This window comes from Jaculus jaculus, chromosome 2 (assembly GCF_020740685.1).
Source record: "Jaculus jaculus isolate mJacJac1 chromosome 2, mJacJac1.mat.Y.cur, whole genome shotgun sequence".
Taxonomy (NCBI): domain Eukaryota; kingdom Metazoa; phylum Chordata; class Mammalia; order Rodentia; family Dipodidae; genus Jaculus; species Jaculus jaculus.
In genome coordinates, this window is record NC_059103.1 from 50,722,037 (window position 1) to 50,744,558 (window position 22,522).

At 43.7% G+C, this 22,522-nt stretch overlaps 1 protein-coding gene across 1 annotated transcript in view; it reads right to left on the reverse strand.

Moving 5' to 3' along the window:
* Positions 1–22,522, reverse strand: part of Rab31 (RAB31, member RAS oncogene family) — a 159,966-nt gene that overhangs the window by 26,650 nt on the left and 110,794 nt on the right. Inside the window, exon 6 of the mRNA XM_004656839.2 lies at positions 171–280. Within this exon, the coding sequence (XP_004656896.1) occupies positions 171–280 (110 nt within the window). The remainder of the gene's footprint in view (positions 1–170; positions 281–22,522) is intronic.

Here is a 22,522-nt window from a genome sequence, read left to right on the forward strand (position 1 = left end):
GGCTAACATGGGTCCTGGGGAATCAAACCTGGGTCTTTTGGCTTTGCAGGCAAACACCTTAACCACTAAGCCACTCCTCCAGCCCAAGTTCTACAGATTTTATCTTTGGACTTCCTCAAGCATAAAAACCCAAGCGAGGTTAAAAGGAAAGCGCCACTGCAAGTACTTACTGATTCCTTGAAAGAGCTCTTCAATGTTGATGGCGTTCTTTGCACTTGTTTCAACGGCGACGGCACCTATGGATTCAGCATATTCTTTAGCGTCCTTCAGGGGAACCTCCCTGGAAAAGAGGCCAAACACAGAGAGAGGTGAATGCTTGTGCCTAAAACACAAGTATCCCAAAGGACTGAGCAAACAGTTCTTGTGTAGACACTCCTTCATTTTCCTTAATCACTTAGCAGATATTGCAAACCAAGTATGGGTGCATATTAAAACCTGGCCTCTGGCAATCATAGACACTTTTATAAAATGTGGTGCTAGCCAGGTGTGGTGGTGCACGCCTTTAATCCCAGCACTTGGGAGCCAGAGGTAGGAGGATCTCTGTGAGTTCAAGGCCACCCTGAGACTACATAGTGAATTCCAGGTCAGCTTGGGCTAGAGCCAGACCCTTCCTCAAAAAATTGAAAATCCAAAATTAAAATAGTGTCCCAATCCCAGAGAAGGAGGTGACAGGGGCCATCACTACAGTCATGGGAAACACAGGGCACAGATGGACTAGAGGGGAAAGGGGGAGGGGGGAAAAGAGAAGAATATGGAAGCTCTTCTATTGCTAAGAGAGATAATATAGTTGACCAGGAAGATGGCTATAGGAAAAACAGAAGGACATGCATAAAACTAAAAGGAACAGCAAAAAGCCTGAACCCATTTCTTTCCTTTCCCTCCTCCCCTTCAAATGCCTCCTACATGGTTTTGACTGGTTTGCAAAGTTATTATGGAAGGAATAGTTTAGCATCCAAACTCCTTATGGAGCCCAAACCCTGAGAGAGGAGGGCTTTCCAGGTCTCAGCTGGAGAAGGATCCAACAACCAGGACCTGTCACACTGAAGGCAGCTGTACTGATTCTCTGGGCCTACAATGAAAACCTCCTGAGCCTATTCCAAGAAGCCTGCACATCTTGTGTCCTCCTTCCCAGAAATACTATGGGATCCTCTTCACTGTCCCTATTAGGGACTACTTTTGACTCTTTGGTGGCAATAACCTTTACATTTGAAAGATTCCCAAAGGTTTTTCCCTGTTCAGTTTAGTCTGTTGTTTTATTCCTTTTTTAATATTTTATTTATTTGTTTTCAAGGAGAGAGAGATAGAGCATATGGGCATGCCAGGACCTCTTGCCACCACAGACAAACTCCAGATGCATGTGCCACTTTGTGCATCTGGCTTTACATGGGCACTGGGAAAATGAACAGAAGCCATCAGGCTTTGCAGACAAGTGCCTTGACCACTGATCTATCTCTCTAGCACTAATACCTTATATTTGAATTTCTTTCTGGAAGTTTTTTTTTTTTTTATCATACCTCATATAGAGGGTGGGACTCACTTCTCACCAAATGTGAAGTAGTTATGGTGAGCATTCATCTGGTCCTCTCTACCTGTGTGTGGGGGGGTTGGCTCACCTGGCCATCATGGAAGCCTGAGGGAGTAGAGGGGAGGGAAAATCATGCACAGTAACAAGACCTCTTCAACTTCCCTTTTGGAGCATGTGGCCATATGGGATAAGGAGGAGCACAGGTTTTGCCAGGATTAAAGGAAGAACAAAGGAGTCAGTGTAACATAATCTGAAACAGGCACCATGAGGAGGATGGTAAGTCATGCGAGGTCAATTCTCCAGTCTACCACAATGGACTTGAAAGGGAGGGAGGAGAAAAATGCACTTTAGACCCTTTTCCTGTGTAGAATGGGTCTCATGAAATAAATGACGCTCCTGGAATGGCTCCACTAGTGAGACACGGAAGCAGAACTTCATCCTGATCTCTCTGGTTGGTTCACTTTTAAAAACTTATTTAGTTATTAATATGTGTATGGGGGAGGGGGAAGAAACTACTATGAAAATGAACTATAAGAATGAAATATGACAATGATTGTGATGGAGAGGTAATATGATGGAGAATGGAATTTCAATGGGGAAAGTGGGGGGGGAGGGAATTAACATGGGATTTTTTTTATAATCATGGAAAATGCTAATAAAAATTTTAAAAAAATGAAAAAAAAGAGAATGAAATATGAGGCCAGGCATGATGGCACACGTCTTTAATCCCAACACTTGGGAGGCAGAGGCAGGAGGCTCGCCATGAGTTCAAGGCCACCCTGAGACTACATAGTGGATTCCAGCTCAACCTGGGCTAGAGTGAGACCCTACCTTGGAAAACAAAAAAGGAATGAAATATGGAAATGAGACACTCCCAGGTGAGATGGCTGCATAGGAGACATACCACTCCAGCCTAGTGAGGAATTTGAGCAAAACCACAGCAAAATACACTCTTTGTCTGAAAAGTGAAGGTGTATAGGTTTTTATCCACCACATCGGAGAAGCAAGAGAGACTAAGATCTATCAGAGAGGAAACTGGCCAGAATCCCACCAAGGAGCTTGCAGACCTGGACCTGCACAGATCTGTATACGGGCCCAGTGCACAGCTGCAGAGCAGAGACCAAACAAGGGGACTTTCCAACCTCATCAGCATCCTTGCAAAGAACTGCAACCCTCCAGAGAATACATTCAGCTCCTGATGGGCACTCAGCATTGGTGAGATTTGAAGCCACCCCAAAAGGTAATGAGGCTGACTGACAAAAATGCAGGTGCATAGGTCTGCACTAAAAGTGCTAATCTCTCTCTCCATGTCAGGGCAGGTTATGGTTACATATTCTTGGTTGGTTTTACCATTCTCAATTAAGCTGTATTTGGGGGTTGACTAATGTTGCCTTTGATGCTTTCAGATTTTTAGGGCCTTTGTCTTTTTCTTCTGTCATTACTGGGGGCAGGGTCTCATTGAGACCCAGGCTGACCTGGAATCCATTTCAGAACAGAAATCTCAACTTCCCAGCTGACAGGATTAAGGATGTATAGCAATACACACCCTTAGGGATTGTGACTTTATAAGGTTATCTGTTTGTTTCAATCCCTACACTTGCATAGTCTATGCTGGTTTTTATTAAATGTGTATATTGCTCAGTTGAATTTTAGAATTTTCCATCCAGCCCACTAGAATACTTGAATAGCAGGAAAACTCAACACCTAGGATTGCTTCTGCAGTTGGACTATAAGAGCTACACTTGGCACCTTAAACTCCTACTGTGAATGTACATAAAGTTGGATTTCCAAATCTAAAAGCACCATAGATTATTAGAAAACTCAAGCATCAAATCAACTCAGGTTGCAAAAATTGCAATATATATAATGCAAGAAACACAAAGAATCAAGATAATACAATCCCACCAAAAATGATAAATCCATCAGAAATGGCCCCCAATGACACTGTTTTAGATGAAATCCCTGACAAAGATTTCACAAAAATGATTATATCTATACTCAAAGAGATCAAAGAATCAATAAAAGGAATCAAAGAAGAAAACAAACTCCTGAAGGAATTCTAAGAGAACACAGGAAACCAAGTTAATGAAATAAGGAGGACATTATAAGACATGAGTAAGGAAATAGAAATACTGAAGGAAAACCAGGCAGAAATTCCAGCTCTGAAAAACACAGTCGGTCAAATAAAAAAAACTAACCACTAATCCATCAATGGGATTTCATGAAATTACAAAGCTTTTGTACAGCCAAGGACACTGTGAATAGAGCAAAGAGACAACCTATAGAATGGGAGAAAATGTTTGCCAACTATACATCTTACAGAGGATTAATATCCAGACCGTACAAAAAACTCAAAAAACAATAAGAAATCAAACACCCCAATTAAAAAATGGGCTTTGAAACTGAATAGAGAGTTCTCAAAGGAAGAAATACAGATGGCATATAAACATCTAAAAAGTGTTCTACATCTACCTCTACATCAGGAAAATGCAAATTAAACTACTTTTAGATTCCATCTCACTCCTGTCAGAATGGCTATCATCAAGAAAAAAAATGACAATAAATGTTGGTGAGGATGCGGAAAAAGGGGAACCCTTCTACATTGTTGGTGGGAATGTAATCTGGTACAGCCATTGGCTGTTTGGCAAGAAGACAGATGGATTTTAGGAATAAGCTTTGGAGTTTTGTAAACTGATCTGGTGGCAACTCCAATTACAGTTGTTATTCTATAATACATTTTAATTTATATATTTATTTATTTGAGGGGAAGATGGGCACTCCAAGGCCTCTAGCCACTGTAAATGAATTCCAGATGCATGTGTCACCTTGTGCATCTGGCTTATGTGAGTTCTGGGGAATCAGACCTGGGTCCTTTGGCTTTGCAGGCATGTGCCTTAACCACTAAGCCATCTCTCCAGCCCTTTCCTTTTTTTTGTAGATCTTCCAGCATTGGGTTTATAGATGCTTTTTCCTCTCTATTAATAGGACTCTCTATAAGTTTATTTTCATATTACAGGGCTAGCAGCATACTTTTACTGAACTAACTCAGTATTAATCAACTCTTGTCCTCCATCACAGTCTTATCCACAGGAATCCCAGTATTTCCTCATTCCACAGGACATCATACTGGTCTACTATGTTGGTGATAAGTTATGGATGGCTGAACTTGGAGAACAACTGATATAGACATTTTGATAAGACATATGCAACAAAGGATAGAAATACAGCCCATAAAAATTCAGGGTCATTTTTTTTTAAACATTTTTATTTATTTATTTATTTATTTATTTATTTATTTATTTATTTATTTGAGAGCAACAGACACAGAGAGAAAGACAGATAGAGGGAGAGAGAGAGAATGGGCGTGCCAGGGCTTCCAGCCTCTGCAAACGAACTCCAGACGCGTGCGCCCCCTTGTGCATCTGGCTAACGTGGGACCTGGGGAACCGAGCCTCGAACCGGGGTCCTTAGGCTTCACAGGCAAGCGCTTAACCGCTAAGCCATCTCTCCAGCCCTGGGTTTCCTGTTTTAGAAAGGAAACCACCCAAAGGTTACATGACCTGGCCAGGGTAGTTAGCTGACCTAGCTAGGGCTGACCCCGGGTGTATGTGTGTGTGTGTGAGAGAGAGACAAAGAAAAGAGAGAGAGCGAGAGAACCCAGCTTCCACACCTCACTACCTCTGCCTTCTGATTTGGTGACCCTGCCTAGCTTTCATAATCTCTCTGTTCTGATATTCCAGTACTGTCTTGTCACTTGTCATGGTATGGGCTTCTTGGATTGTGCCTTTTCTTTTCTGGTCTTGAAAAGGCCTGGCTTACTTCGTGCCTTATACTGCAGGTCTCACTTAAGTGACGCGTGGAGATGCTCAGAGGCGAGCCGGCGCGTGTAAGCAGTCAGCGAGCGTTGGCTCATTTTCATCTCCCAAAGTGTCTGCTTTCTGGCTATATGTGGACCATTGAGATTATCAGGCAGCATGTGCAGGGGAGTGCCTCCACCCTGTGCCAAGTGAAACAGGCTCCTTGGCTGGAGAGAATGCACAGCCCACCTCCATTCAACTCCGCCTTCTTCAACAGCCCCGGGGCTGGGCAGTGTGGGCAGGGGTGTGGCAGGATCCCACCCATTGTGGGCACCAACGGTTCTGGGACCATTCACATCCATTCGTTCTTGTCTCTGAATGACCGCAGCTGAAGAGGAGGAACACTACTCTTTTTTAAAAAAAAAGTTTAGAGAGATTTTATAAGATTAAGAGAGTATAAGGAGTTCCTGCTCATGAGATGGCAGGAATGGAATAAAGCCTACCCAGAGTCCTAGATTGGAGTCTTTTATAGGCCCAGCCACATGCCAGGTTCAGGTGAAATCCTGTGAATGTGGGTGCTTCCTGGCTTTCCTCCAACTAGACTTTTTACTTCTCTATCACCCTTGTATGGCTGAGTGGATTCCACTCCAGGCATATTTTTCTCAATGTCAGTGTGGAGCCTTATCTAGCAAGAGAGTTATGGCTGGCCACTTTTGAGTATCTCATGCTGCCCCAGCCATGGTCATCTTAGGGTGGAACCTTTGCTTTGTTTGGGTACTATTTCCTACTGAGCACTGCATATCCAGAAGCTTAGGGTCTACTTTGCCTTGCTTCCCTTCTTAGGTATTGACACATCCAGGGCTTTGAATTGTTGCCTTGTCCTTTTATTTTGAAGTTTGTTGACAGTAGTGTGGTGTTGCCTGTGAGCTTTGGGTTTTGCTATCGAGTGGCCATATTCTTTTTGGGAAGACTCAGACATCCAGAACCTATGACTCTGGGGGCTGTGGAGGTGGCTGAGTGGATGAAACTGTTGCATAGCTTTGAGTACTTGAGTTTTGATCTCCAGACCCCATGGAAAAGCCAGAAGCTGCGGTGCGCTTCTGTAATTCCAGGAACACTACTCTTAGAGACTGCAATCAAGTTGTCTTTTCACCAGACTTCTTAAATAAGAGCCTGAACTGTTAAAATTACGAACTGTTAAGCTGTTAAAATTATAAAGGCCAGTGACAAGGTGATTCTTCCACCTTTTCCTTTTTTTTTTTTTCCTTTGGTTTTTCAAAGTAGGGTTTCACTCTAGGCCACATTGACCTGGAATTCACTATGTAGCCCCAGGGTGGCCTTGAACTCACAGTGATCCTTCTACCTCTGCTTCCGAAGTGCTGGGATTAAAGGCATGTGCCACCATGCCCAGCTTGCCTTTTTTAAAAAAAATATTTTATTTTTATTTATTACAGAGAGAGAGAATGGGTATTCCAGGGCCTCTAGCCAGTGCAAACAAACTCCAGACACATGCACCACCATGTGCATCTGGCTTACATGAGTTCTGAGGAGTAGAAAAACCTCTGGATTCTTATGCTTCACAGGCAAGTACCTTAACTGCTAAGCCATCTCTCCAGCCTGCCTCCTTTGTATTTTGAGACAGGATCTTTCCATGTGGTCCAGGCTGGTCTAGAACTCACGGCAATCCTGTGTCTTACACTCCAGAGTGCTAAGATTAAAGATGTGCATCACCATGCACATTGAGAGAAAGAAAAACAAACACTAGAAAGTCACTAGTTGGAGTACAAGAGTCAACCTTGGCTACATGAGGCTCTGACTCAAAAAGAACAAAGAAACATACAAGAAAGACTCAAAACTCATCAAAGTGCTGAGAAGAAGTGACAGTGGAGTATTCAGCACTAAGTGAGACTCTCAATCACACCCTCCAAGGCTCAGGAACCATTGTAGAAGAGGTGGCAGAAAGAATGTAAGAGCCAGGCTGGAGAGATGGCTTAGTGGTTAAACGCTTGCCTGTGAAGCCTAAGGACCCTGGTTCGAGGCTTGATTCCCCAGGACCCACGTTAGCCAGATGCACAAGGGGGCGCACGCGTCTAGAGTTCATTTGCAGTGGCTGGAGGTCCTGGCGCGTCCATTGCCTCTTTCTCTCTCTGTCTGTCACTCTCAAATAAATAAAAACAAAACAAAAAAGAATGTAAGAGCCAAAGGAAGGGGAAGATTGCTTACAACACTGTCTTCCAGATACAAACTGATCATGGTATTTACTCATGATCTCACAGTGCCTGATGCTACCTACACAAGGCTTGCATAATATGACAGCAAAAAAAAAAAAAAAAAAAAAAGGACATCAAAATAGAAGAGAGACTGTTTGGAAAGAAGGAATTCAGAGGAGGGATATGGAGAAGGGCGGTGGGATGAGATTATGATCTGGGTACACTGGAAGTTGTCAACAAACAGTTTTAAACTGGAGAGATGGTTCAGTGGTCAAGGAGCTTGCCTGCAAAGCCTAAATGACCTAGGTTCAATTCCCCACGTACCCACATAAAGGCAGATGAACAAGTGGTGCACGCATCTGGAGTTCGTTTGCAGCAGCTTGAGGCCCTGGTATGCACATTCACACACTCTCTCTATTTCTCTCTCCCCTTGCAAATAAATAAATGTTAAAAAAAAAATTTAAAAAGCAAATAACAACCCCTACCCCAACAAACAAGGATGGCCAGGGAAAAAAGAAATCTAGGATATAAGTTTTTGTTTTTGTTTTTTTGAAGTGGGATTGCTCTAGCCCAGGCTGACCTGGAATTCACTATGTAGTCTCAGGGTGGCCTCAAACTCTCTGCGATCCTCCTACGTCTGCCTCCCTAGTGCTGGGATTAAAGGCGTGCGCCACCACGCCCGGCTTTTTATTTAAAGAAAAGGAAAACGAAATCAGCTTCCATTTTGAGAGCTTGTCCCGGGTTGTTTTACCCACTGTGACAGAAAGGCTAGGAGTGAAGGTTCCACCAAAGCAGAGAGAGAGGCTCCTTGTGGGCCCAGCTCTGATGCTTCTTAACCTCGGTCCAGAATGCAGCCCCTGCAGGGCCCTTGGACACAGTTCCTAGCTGGTCATTTGCACTGAGTGGCGTCTCAGCAGGGGAGGGAGGTCAGACCACAACATTCTTACGGGCTCTAGAATTTTCAACGGTCTGTGCTGCCCAGTAGGGGTCTTTGTTTTGTTGTGTTGTCCGGGTGTTACCTGGTAACAAGGCAGCTGACTCACTCTAATTTCAGGACAAGTTCAAGTTTCCATGGGTCTCCTGTACCGATGGCAGGGAAAAAGGAGACAGGTATACCAAGAAGGAGCCCAGACAGCCAGCCTATGAGGAGGGGAGTCCGTTCGGGGGGTCCCAAGCAGAGTCACGCTGTCTCCTCCTGAGTGGTCCGTGGGAAGTTCGGTTCCCAGATCCTTCCTGCACCCAGGCTTCCTCTCTGCCCTTCTGAAGGCCAGTGTTTAACCATAGATTTTAGGCCGGAAGCACTCACAGGCAGCCTAGGTGAAGTGCCCAGATGAGAAAGTGGGCAGGTGAGGCACCACTCACTGCTCAGGGAGCTTTAAGTGTCATCAGTGTCCTCTTCCCTCAGGTCATATCTCCACTCATTCCCCCGGACTAGAGGGCTTTACAGTCTAAGTGCTAAGCCAAGGTCACTTTAAAAAAAAATTATTTGAGAGACAGAAAGAGAGAATGGGTGCACCAGGACCTTCAATTGCTGCAGAAGAATTCCAGACGTGTACATCCCCTCGTGTGCACGTGCGACATTGCGTGCTCGCTTCACTGTGTGTGTGGCTTACATAGGACCTGGAGATTTGAACATGAGTTCTTAGGCTTCACAGGCAAGGGCTTTAACCACTAAGCCAAGTCTCCAGCCCCAAGATCACTTTTTGAACTCATTTGTTTTCGTAAGCTTTCTGGTTTTATTATTTCATATTTAAATCTTTGTTCCACTTTTTATTTTTTTAAAATTTTTTATTTATTTATTTGCGAGCGACAGACACAGAGAGAAAGACAGATAGAGGTAGAGAGAGAGAATGGGCGCACCAGGGCTTCCAGCCTCTGCAAACGAACTCCAGACGCGTGCACCCCCTTGTGCATCTGGCTAACATGGGACCTGGGGAACCGAGCCTTGAACCGGGGACCTTACAGGCAAGCGCTTAACCGCTAATCCATCTCTCCAGCCCCCCACTTTTTATTTATTTTCTCATCTTTCCCTGTGATGAGCTAATTATCCCAATACAATTTACTGAATTACTCTTTTTCACACTGAGCTTCAATGTCATAGGATAAGCCAGATATTCTTACATATATTCTTTCCTTTCTTGGCTCTCTAGGCTGATCTTTCTGTCTAGGTCTGTGCCAAGGCTCTCTTGTTTTATTGCTGAGTCATTAAAATATACTTCAGTATCTCCTGGGATTAGTTGTTCCCTCCCCCCACCCAAATAGAATCCTTGCCTGTTTGTTTTTAGATGAATTTTTTAAAAAGCACTTTATAAAATACCTTCGTAAAATCTCTTTCATGAAGATAGTTTTGTAATTTGATACCTTGGTGTCACAGAATTCATAGGATGTACAGCATTTTGACATTTTAAAAATACTGAGTCATTCTCTCCAAGGAAAAAAGTATACATTTTCACTTAAGTTTTATGTTCTCAAATAGTGTTGAAGAACTTTACATATTTAGATTTTGTTCATTTCTTGCTACATTCATTCCTAAGATTTAAATTTTCAAAATTAAAAAATTACATATATGCAAAAACTGATACTAGCTGGATGTGGTGGCGCACGCCTTTAATCCCAGCACTGGGAAGGCAGAGGTAGGAGGATTGTCATGAGTTCAAGGCCACCCTGAGACTACATAGTGAATTCCAGGTCAGCCTGGGATAGAGGAAGACATTACCTCAAAAAAAAAATGATATTAGGTATTTCAAATTTTTATTGAATTGCTTCCCAGCCTTTTGGCTGAGATCAAGTGTATAAATTTGTAATAATATTTTATTGTTTTTTATTTGTGTTTTTCACTCTAGTCCTGGCTAACCTGGAATTCATAATGTAGACTCAGGGTGACCTCGAACTCATGGCAATCCTCCTATCTCTGCCTTCCGAGTTCTGGGATTAGAGGTGTGTGCCACGACACATGGCTGTAATAATATTTTTTAAAATATTTTATTTATTTATTTATTTGACAGAGAAAGAGGGAGAAGGGGAGAGAAAGGAGAGACAGAGACAGAGAGAATGAGTGCACCAGGGCCTCCAGCCACTGCAAATGAACTCCAGTCATGTGCACCCCTTTGTGGATCTGGCTAACATGGGTCTTGGGGAATCGAACCTGGGTCCCTTGGCTTTGCAGGCAAATGCCTTAAGTGCTAAGCCATCTCTCCATCCCTGTAGTAATATTTTAATAAAAGGTTTTGCTTCTACTTTAGATGCTGATTGCTTATCATTAATGATACATAGGTTTTGGTAAAGAAGAGGCACTCTATTCTAATAGTTATTTGGCAAATAGTCTTGTCTTTCCTAATCCTAACAATGAAAGAAACTCATACAGGAGCCAGTATCACGTTATTCATATTTCACACAGGCCAAGATGAAAATGTCCACTAGTGCTTCAGTGTGTGGAGAGAGTACGGGGCATACCAGCTGATGGGATCACCATGTAAGCTAGCTTCCCAGAAACTTCTTTTGCCTTAGAAAGCTTGAGAATAAGTCTGCTGAGGGAGTGGGCTCTAAAACATTGAAGCTGCTGTTTTTGTACTCTGTTTCACTCACAACTTGGCATAATGAAACCAAGAGTCTGGAGACCTATGTGATCCTATGGTTGTTGATAAAAAATATACATTGGTCAGGTACAACTTTACTGTGGGGGGAATAGAAAAGCAGGGATGGAGAGATGGCCCAGCAGTTAAGGCACTTGCCAGTAAAGCCTAAAGAGCCAGGTTCGATTACCCAGCACCCACATAAAGACAGATGCACAAATGGTGCGTGCATCCAGAGTTTGTTTGCAGAGAGGGTGGAAGCCAATCATTCTCTCTCTCTCCTTGCAAATAAATAAATAAGGTATTTTTAAAAAGAAAGAAAAACAGGAGAATGGACACAAGTTCTTCCAAAAACAAATCTAGTGATTTCTATCGTGCATATCAGCTTTCTAAAAGCAATAACTGATCATTTTGTATTCTGCTGTATTGGGATATAGCATTAAATATCACATTTGAATTTTGTGCCCCATATTTTTATTTTCTCCCTTACCCATAACTGAAAGGCCTGACCGACTTGAGGAACCAGATCAGACCAGATCAGTAAAGGCTAGTTCAGGTTTATTGGCACAGCTCTCGGGCAAGGTTCATTGGTCCCAAAATGTGAGGCCAGAGAAGTCGCGTCCGGGACCTAAGGTGCAGGTCCTTTAAAGGGGAGTGGGGAGATGACGTGTTAGCTACAAACCAAGAGCAGACTTGGGAAAGTAACTATTTCAAGGATGGGAGAAAGCAGACGTCTCCTTATAAGGTTTCAACTGGGGGGGGGGCAGCCGTTGGCTGGCAGGGGAGCCTTGAAACTGCTGGTCTCGACCATGCTCAGGAATATGGGCGATGGGGTTAGAGGAGGGCATGGCCATCATGTTAGGTCCTTTGTTCTGAGCAGCACGACCCGCCTAACAGTAACCTGTACCAACATCAAGTTTAAAAGACCAACCGAGCTGGCCATCAGCAATACAGCCAACAGCGAGCAGGAGACGGCTGTTAAATGTCTACTAGAACTATTTTCGTCAAAACCATCCCACATGTTTAAGTTATTCTAGCCAAAAGCAGTGGAAATCATTCACAACATTCCATCAAAATCAAGCCAAGGAAAGGCGCTTGCAGAGGCTGCATGTGCCACGAAGCAGATTCTCACACCTCCCCATTCCTCAGGCACCTGCTGAAAATGAATAATCAGAGTTTGTTATGCTCCCATTAGCTCGTATTTTCTCCAAATACCCAAAATGTATGTGGAACACACAGACGAGGCAACCACTTGAATAGTAATAAAACAGTAAAATCCCTAGTTCTTATGAAGTCTTAGATCAATTTACCTGAGGGAGAACTAAAACTTCAATCAATTTTAAAAAAAAGAAGAGTGAATAATTACAACCTTCAAAGTAAGCATCTTAACTGGACAATGACCGGTTACAAAGACCTAAGCCCTTCTAGTTAAAACACTTGACGTGGGTATCCTGGGAAGGATGTCTGTTCCCATGGGGTTTGCCTGCTTAATAATCTTGTCTGGAAGGGCTGTTCCCCTGGGGCCAAATCCCTGGTATCAAGTTCAACCAGCAGTATCAGGTTGTTGACCACAGACTTGAGTGGGTAGTTTCTCATGGCAAATATCAGCATTTGGAATGGAAGAAGGAGTAAGTCGAAAACACAGGTTGTCTTAAGGGGGCTGGGGTAGTTCCTTTGCCTCCTAAAGACCCCTGCAGTAAATAGACATTCAGCATAGGCCTGAAGAGGTCATGGACAAAGAAAGAACTGTGAGCTCTAACACTCTCAGGAGTTGGTCAAACTGACTATCATGCTCCCTCTTGGGAGTCTGCAGACTGTACTTTGCTCTGGGTCCTGTTGGCAACTTTACTTTGCAGGAGATGTGAGCTTGGAAGGTCAAGGGCACGAGCTCGCAAACAGATGACTGCAGCTTGAAGCTGAGCCCTAGACCTTGCCCACCATAGGGCCTGGGACAAGCTCTGTGAGCAGGCTGCATTTCAACTTCCTTATGACGTGAGGCATGCCCTGTGGGGTTATGAGGGACCAGCTACCTGTAAGAACGTCTGGCACACAGTGGGCATTCGAGTCAGCAGGAGAATAGTCATGAGAATGAAGAGGAATGTGGGCTGGGGAGATGGCTCAGTAGTTAAAGGCATCTGCATGCAAAGTATGGCAGCCCCAACTTTGTTTCCTCCACCCATCCAAAGACAGAGGCACGGAATGGTGCATGGGGCCGGAGTACATTTTCCAGGGGTAGTAGGCCCTGGCAATGCTCATATTCTCTTTCTGTCTCTGTCTCTCAAATAAATAAATAACAGAAATTTAAAAATAATAGTTTTGGGGGCTGAGAAATGGCATAGCAGTTAAGGCGTTTTCCTACAAAGTCAAAAGACCCAGGTTCGATTCCCCAGGACCCATGTAAGCCAAATGCACAAGGTGGTACATGTATCTGGAGTTTGTTTGCAGTGGCTGAAGGTGTTAGCATGCCCAATCTCTCTCTTTCTATCTGCTTCTCTCTTTCTCTCTCTAGTAAATAAATAAATTTTTTTAAATAGTTCTTTTCAATCCATTGCCCAGGTGAACTATAGAACAAATATATGTAAAAATGTGTCATTTCAATTTTTTCCTAGTAGAAGTTGCATTATAAAACTCAAACTTCTGGGCAGCCCATGAAGTAGAAAAAAGAAAATGACTAACTTCTAAGAAAACTCTTTCAGAACCAAAGCTGATGACTGTTAATAAGACACTGCAAACAAACACCAGACACTTGCATCATTTTTTGTGTTTGGCTTATGTGGGCGGCTTGAGAATTGAACCTGGGCTGGCAGGTTTGGGAAGAAAGCACATTTAATCACTGAGCCATCTTCCCAGCTGCTGAGTTGATGGCTTTTAAAAAGCATCCTTCCTCATCCCCCAAAGGTTGGAATGAGATCTGGGGTTCTGCATACCAGAGTCAGAGGCTAAAATTAGCACAGACAATTATCTTAACATAGACATAGATGGGTAAATACAGAAATATTAGAGGTAGGCATGGATACATACACATAGACCCACATACTTCTTATTTCTGCCATTGAATGAAAGGGCTGAGGGCCAATGACATCCCAATAGCTACAAGCACACCTGACATCCAGATTATAGTTTAATGGTGTTTTCTAATAAAAGGAACCAAGGCTCCTTGGAGAAATGGCTCACTCTAGAACTGGAGCTTCTTACTGTGCCAATGAGTAAGGAAATAAATGCTAAAATAAATAAAGAAATAAATCACAAAATGGTAGTCAGCCATGGTGGTGCATCTTTAATCCCCACACTTTGGAGGACCGCTGTGAGTTCTAGGCCAACCTGAGAGTCCAGAGTGAATTCCAGGTCAGCCTGGACTGGAGGGAGACCCTACCTCGAGAAAACATCAACAAACAAACAAACAAACTGGCGAGGCTAGAGAGATTGCTTGGTGGTTAAGGTGCTTGCCTGTGAAGCCTTAGGACCCATGTTCGACTCTCCAGACCCCATATAAACCAGACGCAGAGGGGAGGCAAGCACAAGGTCACACATGCCCATTAGGTGGTATAGCATCTGGAGTTTGATTGCAGTGGTTGAGGCCCTGGCATGCCAATTTTCTCTCTCTCTAAAATAAAAATAAATTGGCAGCCATCTGTCAGAGAGATATAAAAGTCAATAGAAAGAGCTCCTAGGGAATAGTTTGAGCCACAAATAACAATGCTGAATTCCAACCCAAAGTATGCAATAAACAGGTCTCCATCCACCATAACAGTTCCTCATTCCTTGCTACAAAATCTTATCTGGGGCTACCAAATACTGGATAATGATTACAGACTACATACATCATGAATCCAGATCATCCAGGCCTTCTGATGAGGCTGTACTAATTAAGCTGGCGCAGCAGCACCGGTAGAAGAATGGGCGTAAGCCAACAGAACAGCATAGAGATTCCAGAAACAGATCTGTAATATATTACACATGACATCAGCCTGAAATGGGATTAGAAAGAATGGACTTCACAACGAATAATCATACCAAGACACCCAGCTATCTACATGGGTAAAACAGACACTATAAATAAATAAAAAGCAATGCCAAATGATTTAAAGACAGAATATTACAAATGGATACATTATGTCCACCAAAATGAGACACACACACACACACACACACACACACACACACACGGCTCTTTTCGTTAAAGAAGCTTCTCTTTTCAGATGTGGATGACTCCTGGGGAGATTCAAAACTTGTCAGAGTGCTAAGAAGTGAGTTAAGTGTTCAGCACTGAGACATCTCTATCACACCCTCCAAAGCTCAGGGACCAATGCAGAAGAGATGGCAGAAAGAAAGTAAAAGTCATCTATGGCCATACCACCATGAGCATGCCCAATATTGTCTAATCTCAGAAGAATATAAGAACCAAAGGTTGGGAAGGTGTGCTTTGGAAGGCTTTCAGACACAAAGTGGTGGCTGCATTCATGACCTCACAGCAGTGGTCATTACCTGCACAAGACCTGCATAATACTGGGTCCATCTACATATCATCATGGATGATAGAGGACAGCAAAAGAAAAAAGCCACCAAAATAAAAGAGGAACTAGTTGGAAAGAAGAGGAGATTGAATGGAGGGGGATGGGAAAAGAGGGGGGGAAAGTGGATTTTAGAAGGGGATATGTGGAGTTTTTAAACAAATTTTTAAATAAAATTTTAAAAAGAGGCTGGGAAGATGGCTAAGCAGCTAAGGCATTTGCCTACAAAGCCTAACAACCTGAGTTTGACTCCAAAATCCCCACATAAGGCCATATGCACAGTGGTACATGCATCTAGAGTTCATTTGCAGCAGCTAGAGGCCCTGGCGTGCCCATTCTCTCTATCTCTGTGTCTGTCTTCTAAACTCTCTGTGCTTGCAAATAAGTAAACAAAAATATTTAAAATAGGGCTGGAGAGATGGCTTAGTGGTTAAGGCACTTATCTGTGAAGTCCAAGGACCCAGGTTCGATTCCCCAGTACCCACATAAGCAGACGTATGAAATGGCACATGCATCTGGATTTCATTTGCAGCAGTTAGAGGCCCTGGCATGCCATTCTCTCTCCCTCTCTCTCAAATAAATAAATAAATATGTTTAAAATAAACAAGTAATGAATGAATAAATAAATAAAAGGCTTGGCAAGGCTGCCAAGCAACACACTGCTGGTGTCTACTCTGAAAATTACCTAATGAAACAGCATGTACCCATCTTATGATCCAGCAATTAAACCGTCACATACTCTCTAGAAGCATACTTACATATGGCACTGAGAGATGTGGACAAGGATACCCAAGAAGCTGTGCTTATAACGACACCAAATTAGGAGTAACCTAAATACCCCTCAACAGTAAGGAGGAGCAGAAATATGAAATGTACAAATCATAGCTGACATTCATTGGGTGAGTCTCATAAGCTGGTTTTGTACAAGAAATAAGTCATCACACGATACAGTCTTATTCCGTTTACATGAAACTTAAAAGCAGACAAATCTAAATAATTTATTCCTTAGAAATGCAAGTACAGATGTAAAAGTATAAGGACAATAAAAAAAAAAAAACCTATTCTCATAAAAGTTCGGAAAGTGGTTACTTCTGAGTTGAGTTGGAGAGGGAGGCTGTTTAACATAGTTACACAGCTGTCAGTTTATTACCATGTTATTCTTTAAAATATACACCAGTGTTTTATAGTTTCTTCTCTAAGAACATTTTATACTTAGAGGCAGAGATATTCCAGATGCCTTTCCTGGGTCCTCTGGGAGTTTGGTGTTTGGTTACTTCCCTCTCAGCATCAGTAGGAGGCAGGAACAGGAGGGAGTGACATCTTTTCTCAGGGCACAAACTCTGTTCAGTCTCCTCATCTCACACAGAGAGTGCTATAAGCAGTTGAGAGTTGCCATGCTATTTCTAGATCTTTGATAGCTTTGGCTTTGTGCTTTTAGTATTTCAGAATACATTGGATTTTTATGTCTAGCATCTCAAATTCTATTATGTGGTTTATATAATTTTAAAGTAACTCCTATTTCTGGTTTTAGTCCAATCAAGACTAGAATAAATTTGGGGGCTATGTTAATTTTTAGTAAAATATTTAACTCTAAGTATTGTTTTGATTCCAACTTATTAATATATTTTTATTTATTAAAAGCAAAGAGGACAGGGGGCATGGCAGTAACAAGATCCACATACGCCAATTATAACTTTAATCTTCTAGAAACACCAGCTTTATTAAAAAGGCAAATAGGACTGGAGAGATGGCTCAGCAGTTAAGGCACTTGCCTGCAAAGCCTAAGGACCCAGACTCAATTCTCCAGGTCCCACATAAGCTAGATCCACAGGGTGGCGCATGTGTCTGCAGTTCATTTGCAGTGGCTAGAGGCCCTGGCGTGCTCATTCTCATTCTCTCTCCCTCTCTCTGTCTCAAGTAAGTAAATATATATATATATATATATATATATATATATATGTAACTATATATATATATTTTTTAATGTAAAGAAGTAAGAGCTTGGGTGGTTTCTCTACCCTGCTTGGTGAAGTCTATGGGAAGCTCTGGGATATGGTCGGCTATTTGTAGTTCTTGATTGCACAGAAAGTTGCATGATTCCCAGTTGACTCAGGATCCCAGCCCACCTCAAGGTTGGAAGCAGGTCTGTATCTTGACTTGGCAGTGCCAGCTGGGGCACGGTGAGGAGGAGCCCGAGGCCAACACAGGTCAGACGAGGGCAGGGTGCTCACTTTCCCAGTAATAGCTGTGGTAGGTCTAAGGAAGAGCAAGAGGCCAAAGCTATTCTGGCTCAGCCCAAGTCTGGCCACTCAGCACACTGCCCGGACCCCTCCCTCTATCCACCCTTCCCAGGGCACGTGTTCATGTGGACGTTGGATGTTTATTCATGACCGCTCCATCACCACACAGACTGAGCTCATTCCCACCTCTGACATTAGTTGAGAAGTTTCCTCCTTTCTGGAATTTCCTCCTACCCCAGGCATCCTTACTGTGCCTCTGACACAAGTCGTCCATCGCAGCCTTGCCGTGACACCTCCGTCCATGATCCATGTCATCCCCAGCCTTTCCTAATCACTCTAGATAAACCTAGACATTCCTTTTCTTAGATTTTTCTGTCTTCTCTGCACCCTTTGGAATGTTTTAAAATGTTGTCTCCTACTGTCTTATATTGCTCATGAAATATTTCTGTACCTCATCTCTTGGCTTCCCAAATAGAAGCAATTCTATAAGAAATATCTTTTGTCCTTTTCTTTCTTTCTTTCTTTTTTTTTTTTTTTTTTGAATTGCAGCTTTCACCCTCAACATTCTTCTTTATTTTTAATTTTTATTTATTTATTTTCAAGCAGAGGGAGATAGAAAGGAAGCAAGGCAAGCTGGGCCTGGTGGCGCACACCTTTAATCCCAGCACTTGGGAGGCAGAGGTAGGAGGATCAACGTGAGTTCAAGATCACCCCGAGAATACAGAGTGAATTTCAGGTCAGCCTGAGCTAGAGTGAGGCTCGACCTCAAAAAAAACATAAAAAGACAAAGAGAAAGGAGACAGACAGAGAGAGAGAGAGAGAGAGAGAGAGAGAGAGAGAGAGAGAGAAAACAAGTGCACCAGGGCTTGCAACTGTGGCATTTGGCTTTTCATGGGCACTGGGGAATCAAACCCAGGTCTTCAGGCTTTGCAAACAAGTGCCTTAACTGCTGAGCCATCCCTCCGTCCCTTTTGTCCTCTCTTGTTTCAAAGCACTTTGCTGCACACAAAACAATCATCCAAACTTATTTGCTAACCTCCACTCCAAGAAAAGATTCCTGACTTACTGAAGCGGGCCCAACACTCTCTCCCAGACCAGAGTGCTAACGTGAGGCCTTAGAGAAAGCCAAGTCACAGAAGACGCAGCATGCCTGCCTATGGCTCCGCTGGCTGCCCTGGAGGGGAGATGGGAAGAATCCTGAGCAGGAGGTCAGTGACACAATGCCAACTGAGAAGAAGGTCCCCCATCTCCTAGCTCCTTGCTTTCATGTCCCTGCGTCCCACTGCTACCACTGTATGATAAGGTGAACTAGATCTGAGGGCCTTGAATAGGAAATTTTCCTGGGTCTTTCCCTCCTCATTTCTGCTTCCTTCATAGCCCTAATGATGTTGGTGAGAGAGGAATTCTAAAGAAATGCCCACAGGGGATCGAAAGCTCAAAGAGCAGCTCACTTTCCACAGAATCCACGAGGCCAGTGTCCAGGAGATTGAGAAAGGCAGGAAAAGTTTCAAATACAAAAGAATCAGAAGGAATGTGTGCAGTCAAGAGTTCAAAATCAGGAGAACGAGGGAAACCCAATGTGGTCAACAAACCAGTGGAACTGGAACTTGCTGGGCCTGGCGGGTGGGTGGAAGTAAATTCTCCCTTGCTGGTGAAAGTGACTTTGCTGGTAGAGGAAACTGCAGGGAGCAATTCAGGCTTAAGGGGGGGGGGGCAGGAGGCTGTTGTCTCTATAACCTCTAACTTTGACACTGAAGGATCCTGGCCATGTTGCCTGTTAAAAGCAGATGGTTCCTGAACTGCCTGCAGCCCTTCCCATGAAAGTATCACCACCTGGGGAACCGAATTATCTACCAAGTCAAAAGCAACCGAACGCAAGCTGTCAGAGCACCCACATTCTAGGAGGTAGCCTCATTTTAACCAGATGTGGACAAACCCACCCATCACACATTTTCTCCTGATCATTGTCAATGTGAGATGTGCAAGAGAATGAGGAACAGACAGTGGTTGGTGCTGCTTCCACAAACAGGGAGGACATGATGGGGGGGAATGGCATGATTAGGATACGGAAAGGTAATCTACGCCCACGCTTTGGAAAGCATGGAGGCCAAGAGGGGCCTGGGCAGGTGTGGCTGAGAATCACAGTCCTAGACAGATGTGGCACAATCTTCCTCATGTGGATTACCAGTTTGGGACCCCTCCCAGCTTGAGAGATTTTTCTGCCTTTTTTTTTTTTTTTTTTTTTTTTGGTTTTTCAAGGTAGGGTCTCACTCTAGCCCAGGCTGACCTGGAATTCACTATGTAGTGTCAGGGTGGCCTTGAACTCATGGTGATCCTCCTACCTCTGCTTCCCGAGTTCTGGGATTTAAGTTGTATACCACCACACCTGGCTTTTGCTTTATTTGCTTAAAATAAACCTTTCTTCATTTACCCCTCTGTGTGTCTACACTTGCCAATTCTTTGTGAGTCACAAGACAAGAACTGGAGAGTCACTGGCTTGGGGAGTTCTAGTGACCATTGACCATCTGGCCTTCACCCTCTTGAGTTAAGCCCAACCAGAGCCGACAAAAGCTCTGTCACTCTCAACACCAGAAAACTACTCCAGTTCCCACATGGTCAGCGAAGTTCAGGTTTTTACAGTCTTTCAACCCTAGCATATTCCTTAAATTATCCCAGCATCAGCATATGGTGGGGAGGAGAAAACAACCAGGTCCTTGGGAACTGAGTCTGGGCTAGAGCTCTTCTCCAAGGCGAATGTTGGGTGGGGAAGGAAAAGGGAGGGAGGGAGGGAGGGAAGGAGAAAGGGAAGAAGGAAGGAAGGAAGGAAGGAAGGAAGGAAGGAAGGAAGGAAGGAAGGAAGGAAGGAAGAAGGAAGGAAGGGAGGAAAGGATGCCAGAGGAGTGTGCAATCCAGGACCCTGTGTGATCTCAGGACCACCTCTCTTCCCATGTCCACTCCACCTCCATGCCTTGGGCTCAGAGAGGCTACAGGTTACACTAACTTCACATCATTTCAGCAGAAGGAGATTTTGTTTAAAGTTATTCCAAGAAAGTGAGAAAAATCTCTCACCAGGACCAGGACGCTAAAACAAAACACCAAGGCAAGAAGCTCTAAATTCATCTAAGCAGACGCCATTCACCCGAGGAGCAGGGTGGGCCCTCACCTAGGTGGAGCAGCCCGAACCCAAACACCCAAAATGCAAACTCTGAAACTCTTTGAGAACCAACTAGACACCAACAACTCAAAGAGCACAAAACTGTATTTCATGCAGGAACCTATTAAAAATAGGTAAAACAATGCCCTCTGGCTGTGTTTGTAAGGTGGGTGTGAAACGAAAATAAACCACATGTTTAGACTTGGGTCTTATCCCCAAGACAGATCTTCATGTATATAAAAAAAATTCACAGAACCTGAAATCCAAAATACTTCTTGCCCCAAGCATTTTGGACAAGGGATAGTCAACCTAACTTGTCTTCTGGGATGTTCAGACACATGAATCACACTGACCGCAGATCCGGCATTTCCTCTGCCAAGCACTTCTGTGCTTGGTGCCTCACAAAAGCTCGGCCAAATGCAGACAGTAATTCCATTTCTATTTCCACACACTCTCAAAATATGCCAGACACAGCTTCTCTTCAGAGATAACAAATTTACACCACGGAAGTCCCTTAGGTGATATCAATTACACACACACACACACACACACACACACACACACACACACACCCTACCTACCGTCCCTCTGAGACCCTCAGTGAAAAATATTGCTTTCTGGGAATTACAGGAGAGCAAAGTGCTTTGGAATTAAGAGTAAAAGGAGGTCAAGCTCTGAATAAGATCTGGGGCTTAGAGACTTGGCTAAGTCCACAGAAAAGTCACGCCAACAGGCAGAATCTGGAGCAGCCAGATTGGCTGACCAATAGCTTGATGCTTCTACCAGGAGAGCTATCAACAGGAATCCTCTAGGCTGACAGGCCCTATCATTTACCAGACTATTCCTGTCTCAGGGAAACACACATATTCTGGATAAAGACCAATTCAGCAGGCTTTCCCTTCCATATTTCCTAAATGGGAGTTGTTTGTCTTGTTGCTGTTGGGTGTTTTATTTTTGTAGTGCTGATGACCAAACCCTGGCTCTTAAAGAACCTAGGCAAGGGTTCCACCACTCAGCTGCAGGCCGAGCCTCTAAAGGTGAGCTTTCCATAGTTCTTCTGTTTCTTTCATAACCTGGATGTGTTAGGGATGGTTACATTTGTCCAAGTATGATGACAAAACATTTCAAACATATCTCCCTTTGCAATTTTTGCCATGTGTGTTGTTTAGTCACCTGCACGTTGCTGGGACCAACCACCCAACCAAAAGCAGCTGTTGGGAGGAAAGAGTTTATTTTGGCTACAGCCTCAAGGGGAAGCCTCACCACGGCAGAGAAAGGATGCTCAAGCAAAGGCTGGACACTGTGTCTCCCAGCAGGTGGAAGAAAACAGCAAAAGTGAGCTGTGTTCTGTTGAGGAGAAGCTGGGCTGTAACACCCCAAAGCCCACCCCCAGAAACACACCTCCTTCAGCAAGGGTCCGCCCCCCAGACTGCCACCACCTGGAGACCAAGTACTAAAAACACATGGCAGCAGAGCTCGTTCAAACCACCGCATGTGTATATGGCATGTACAC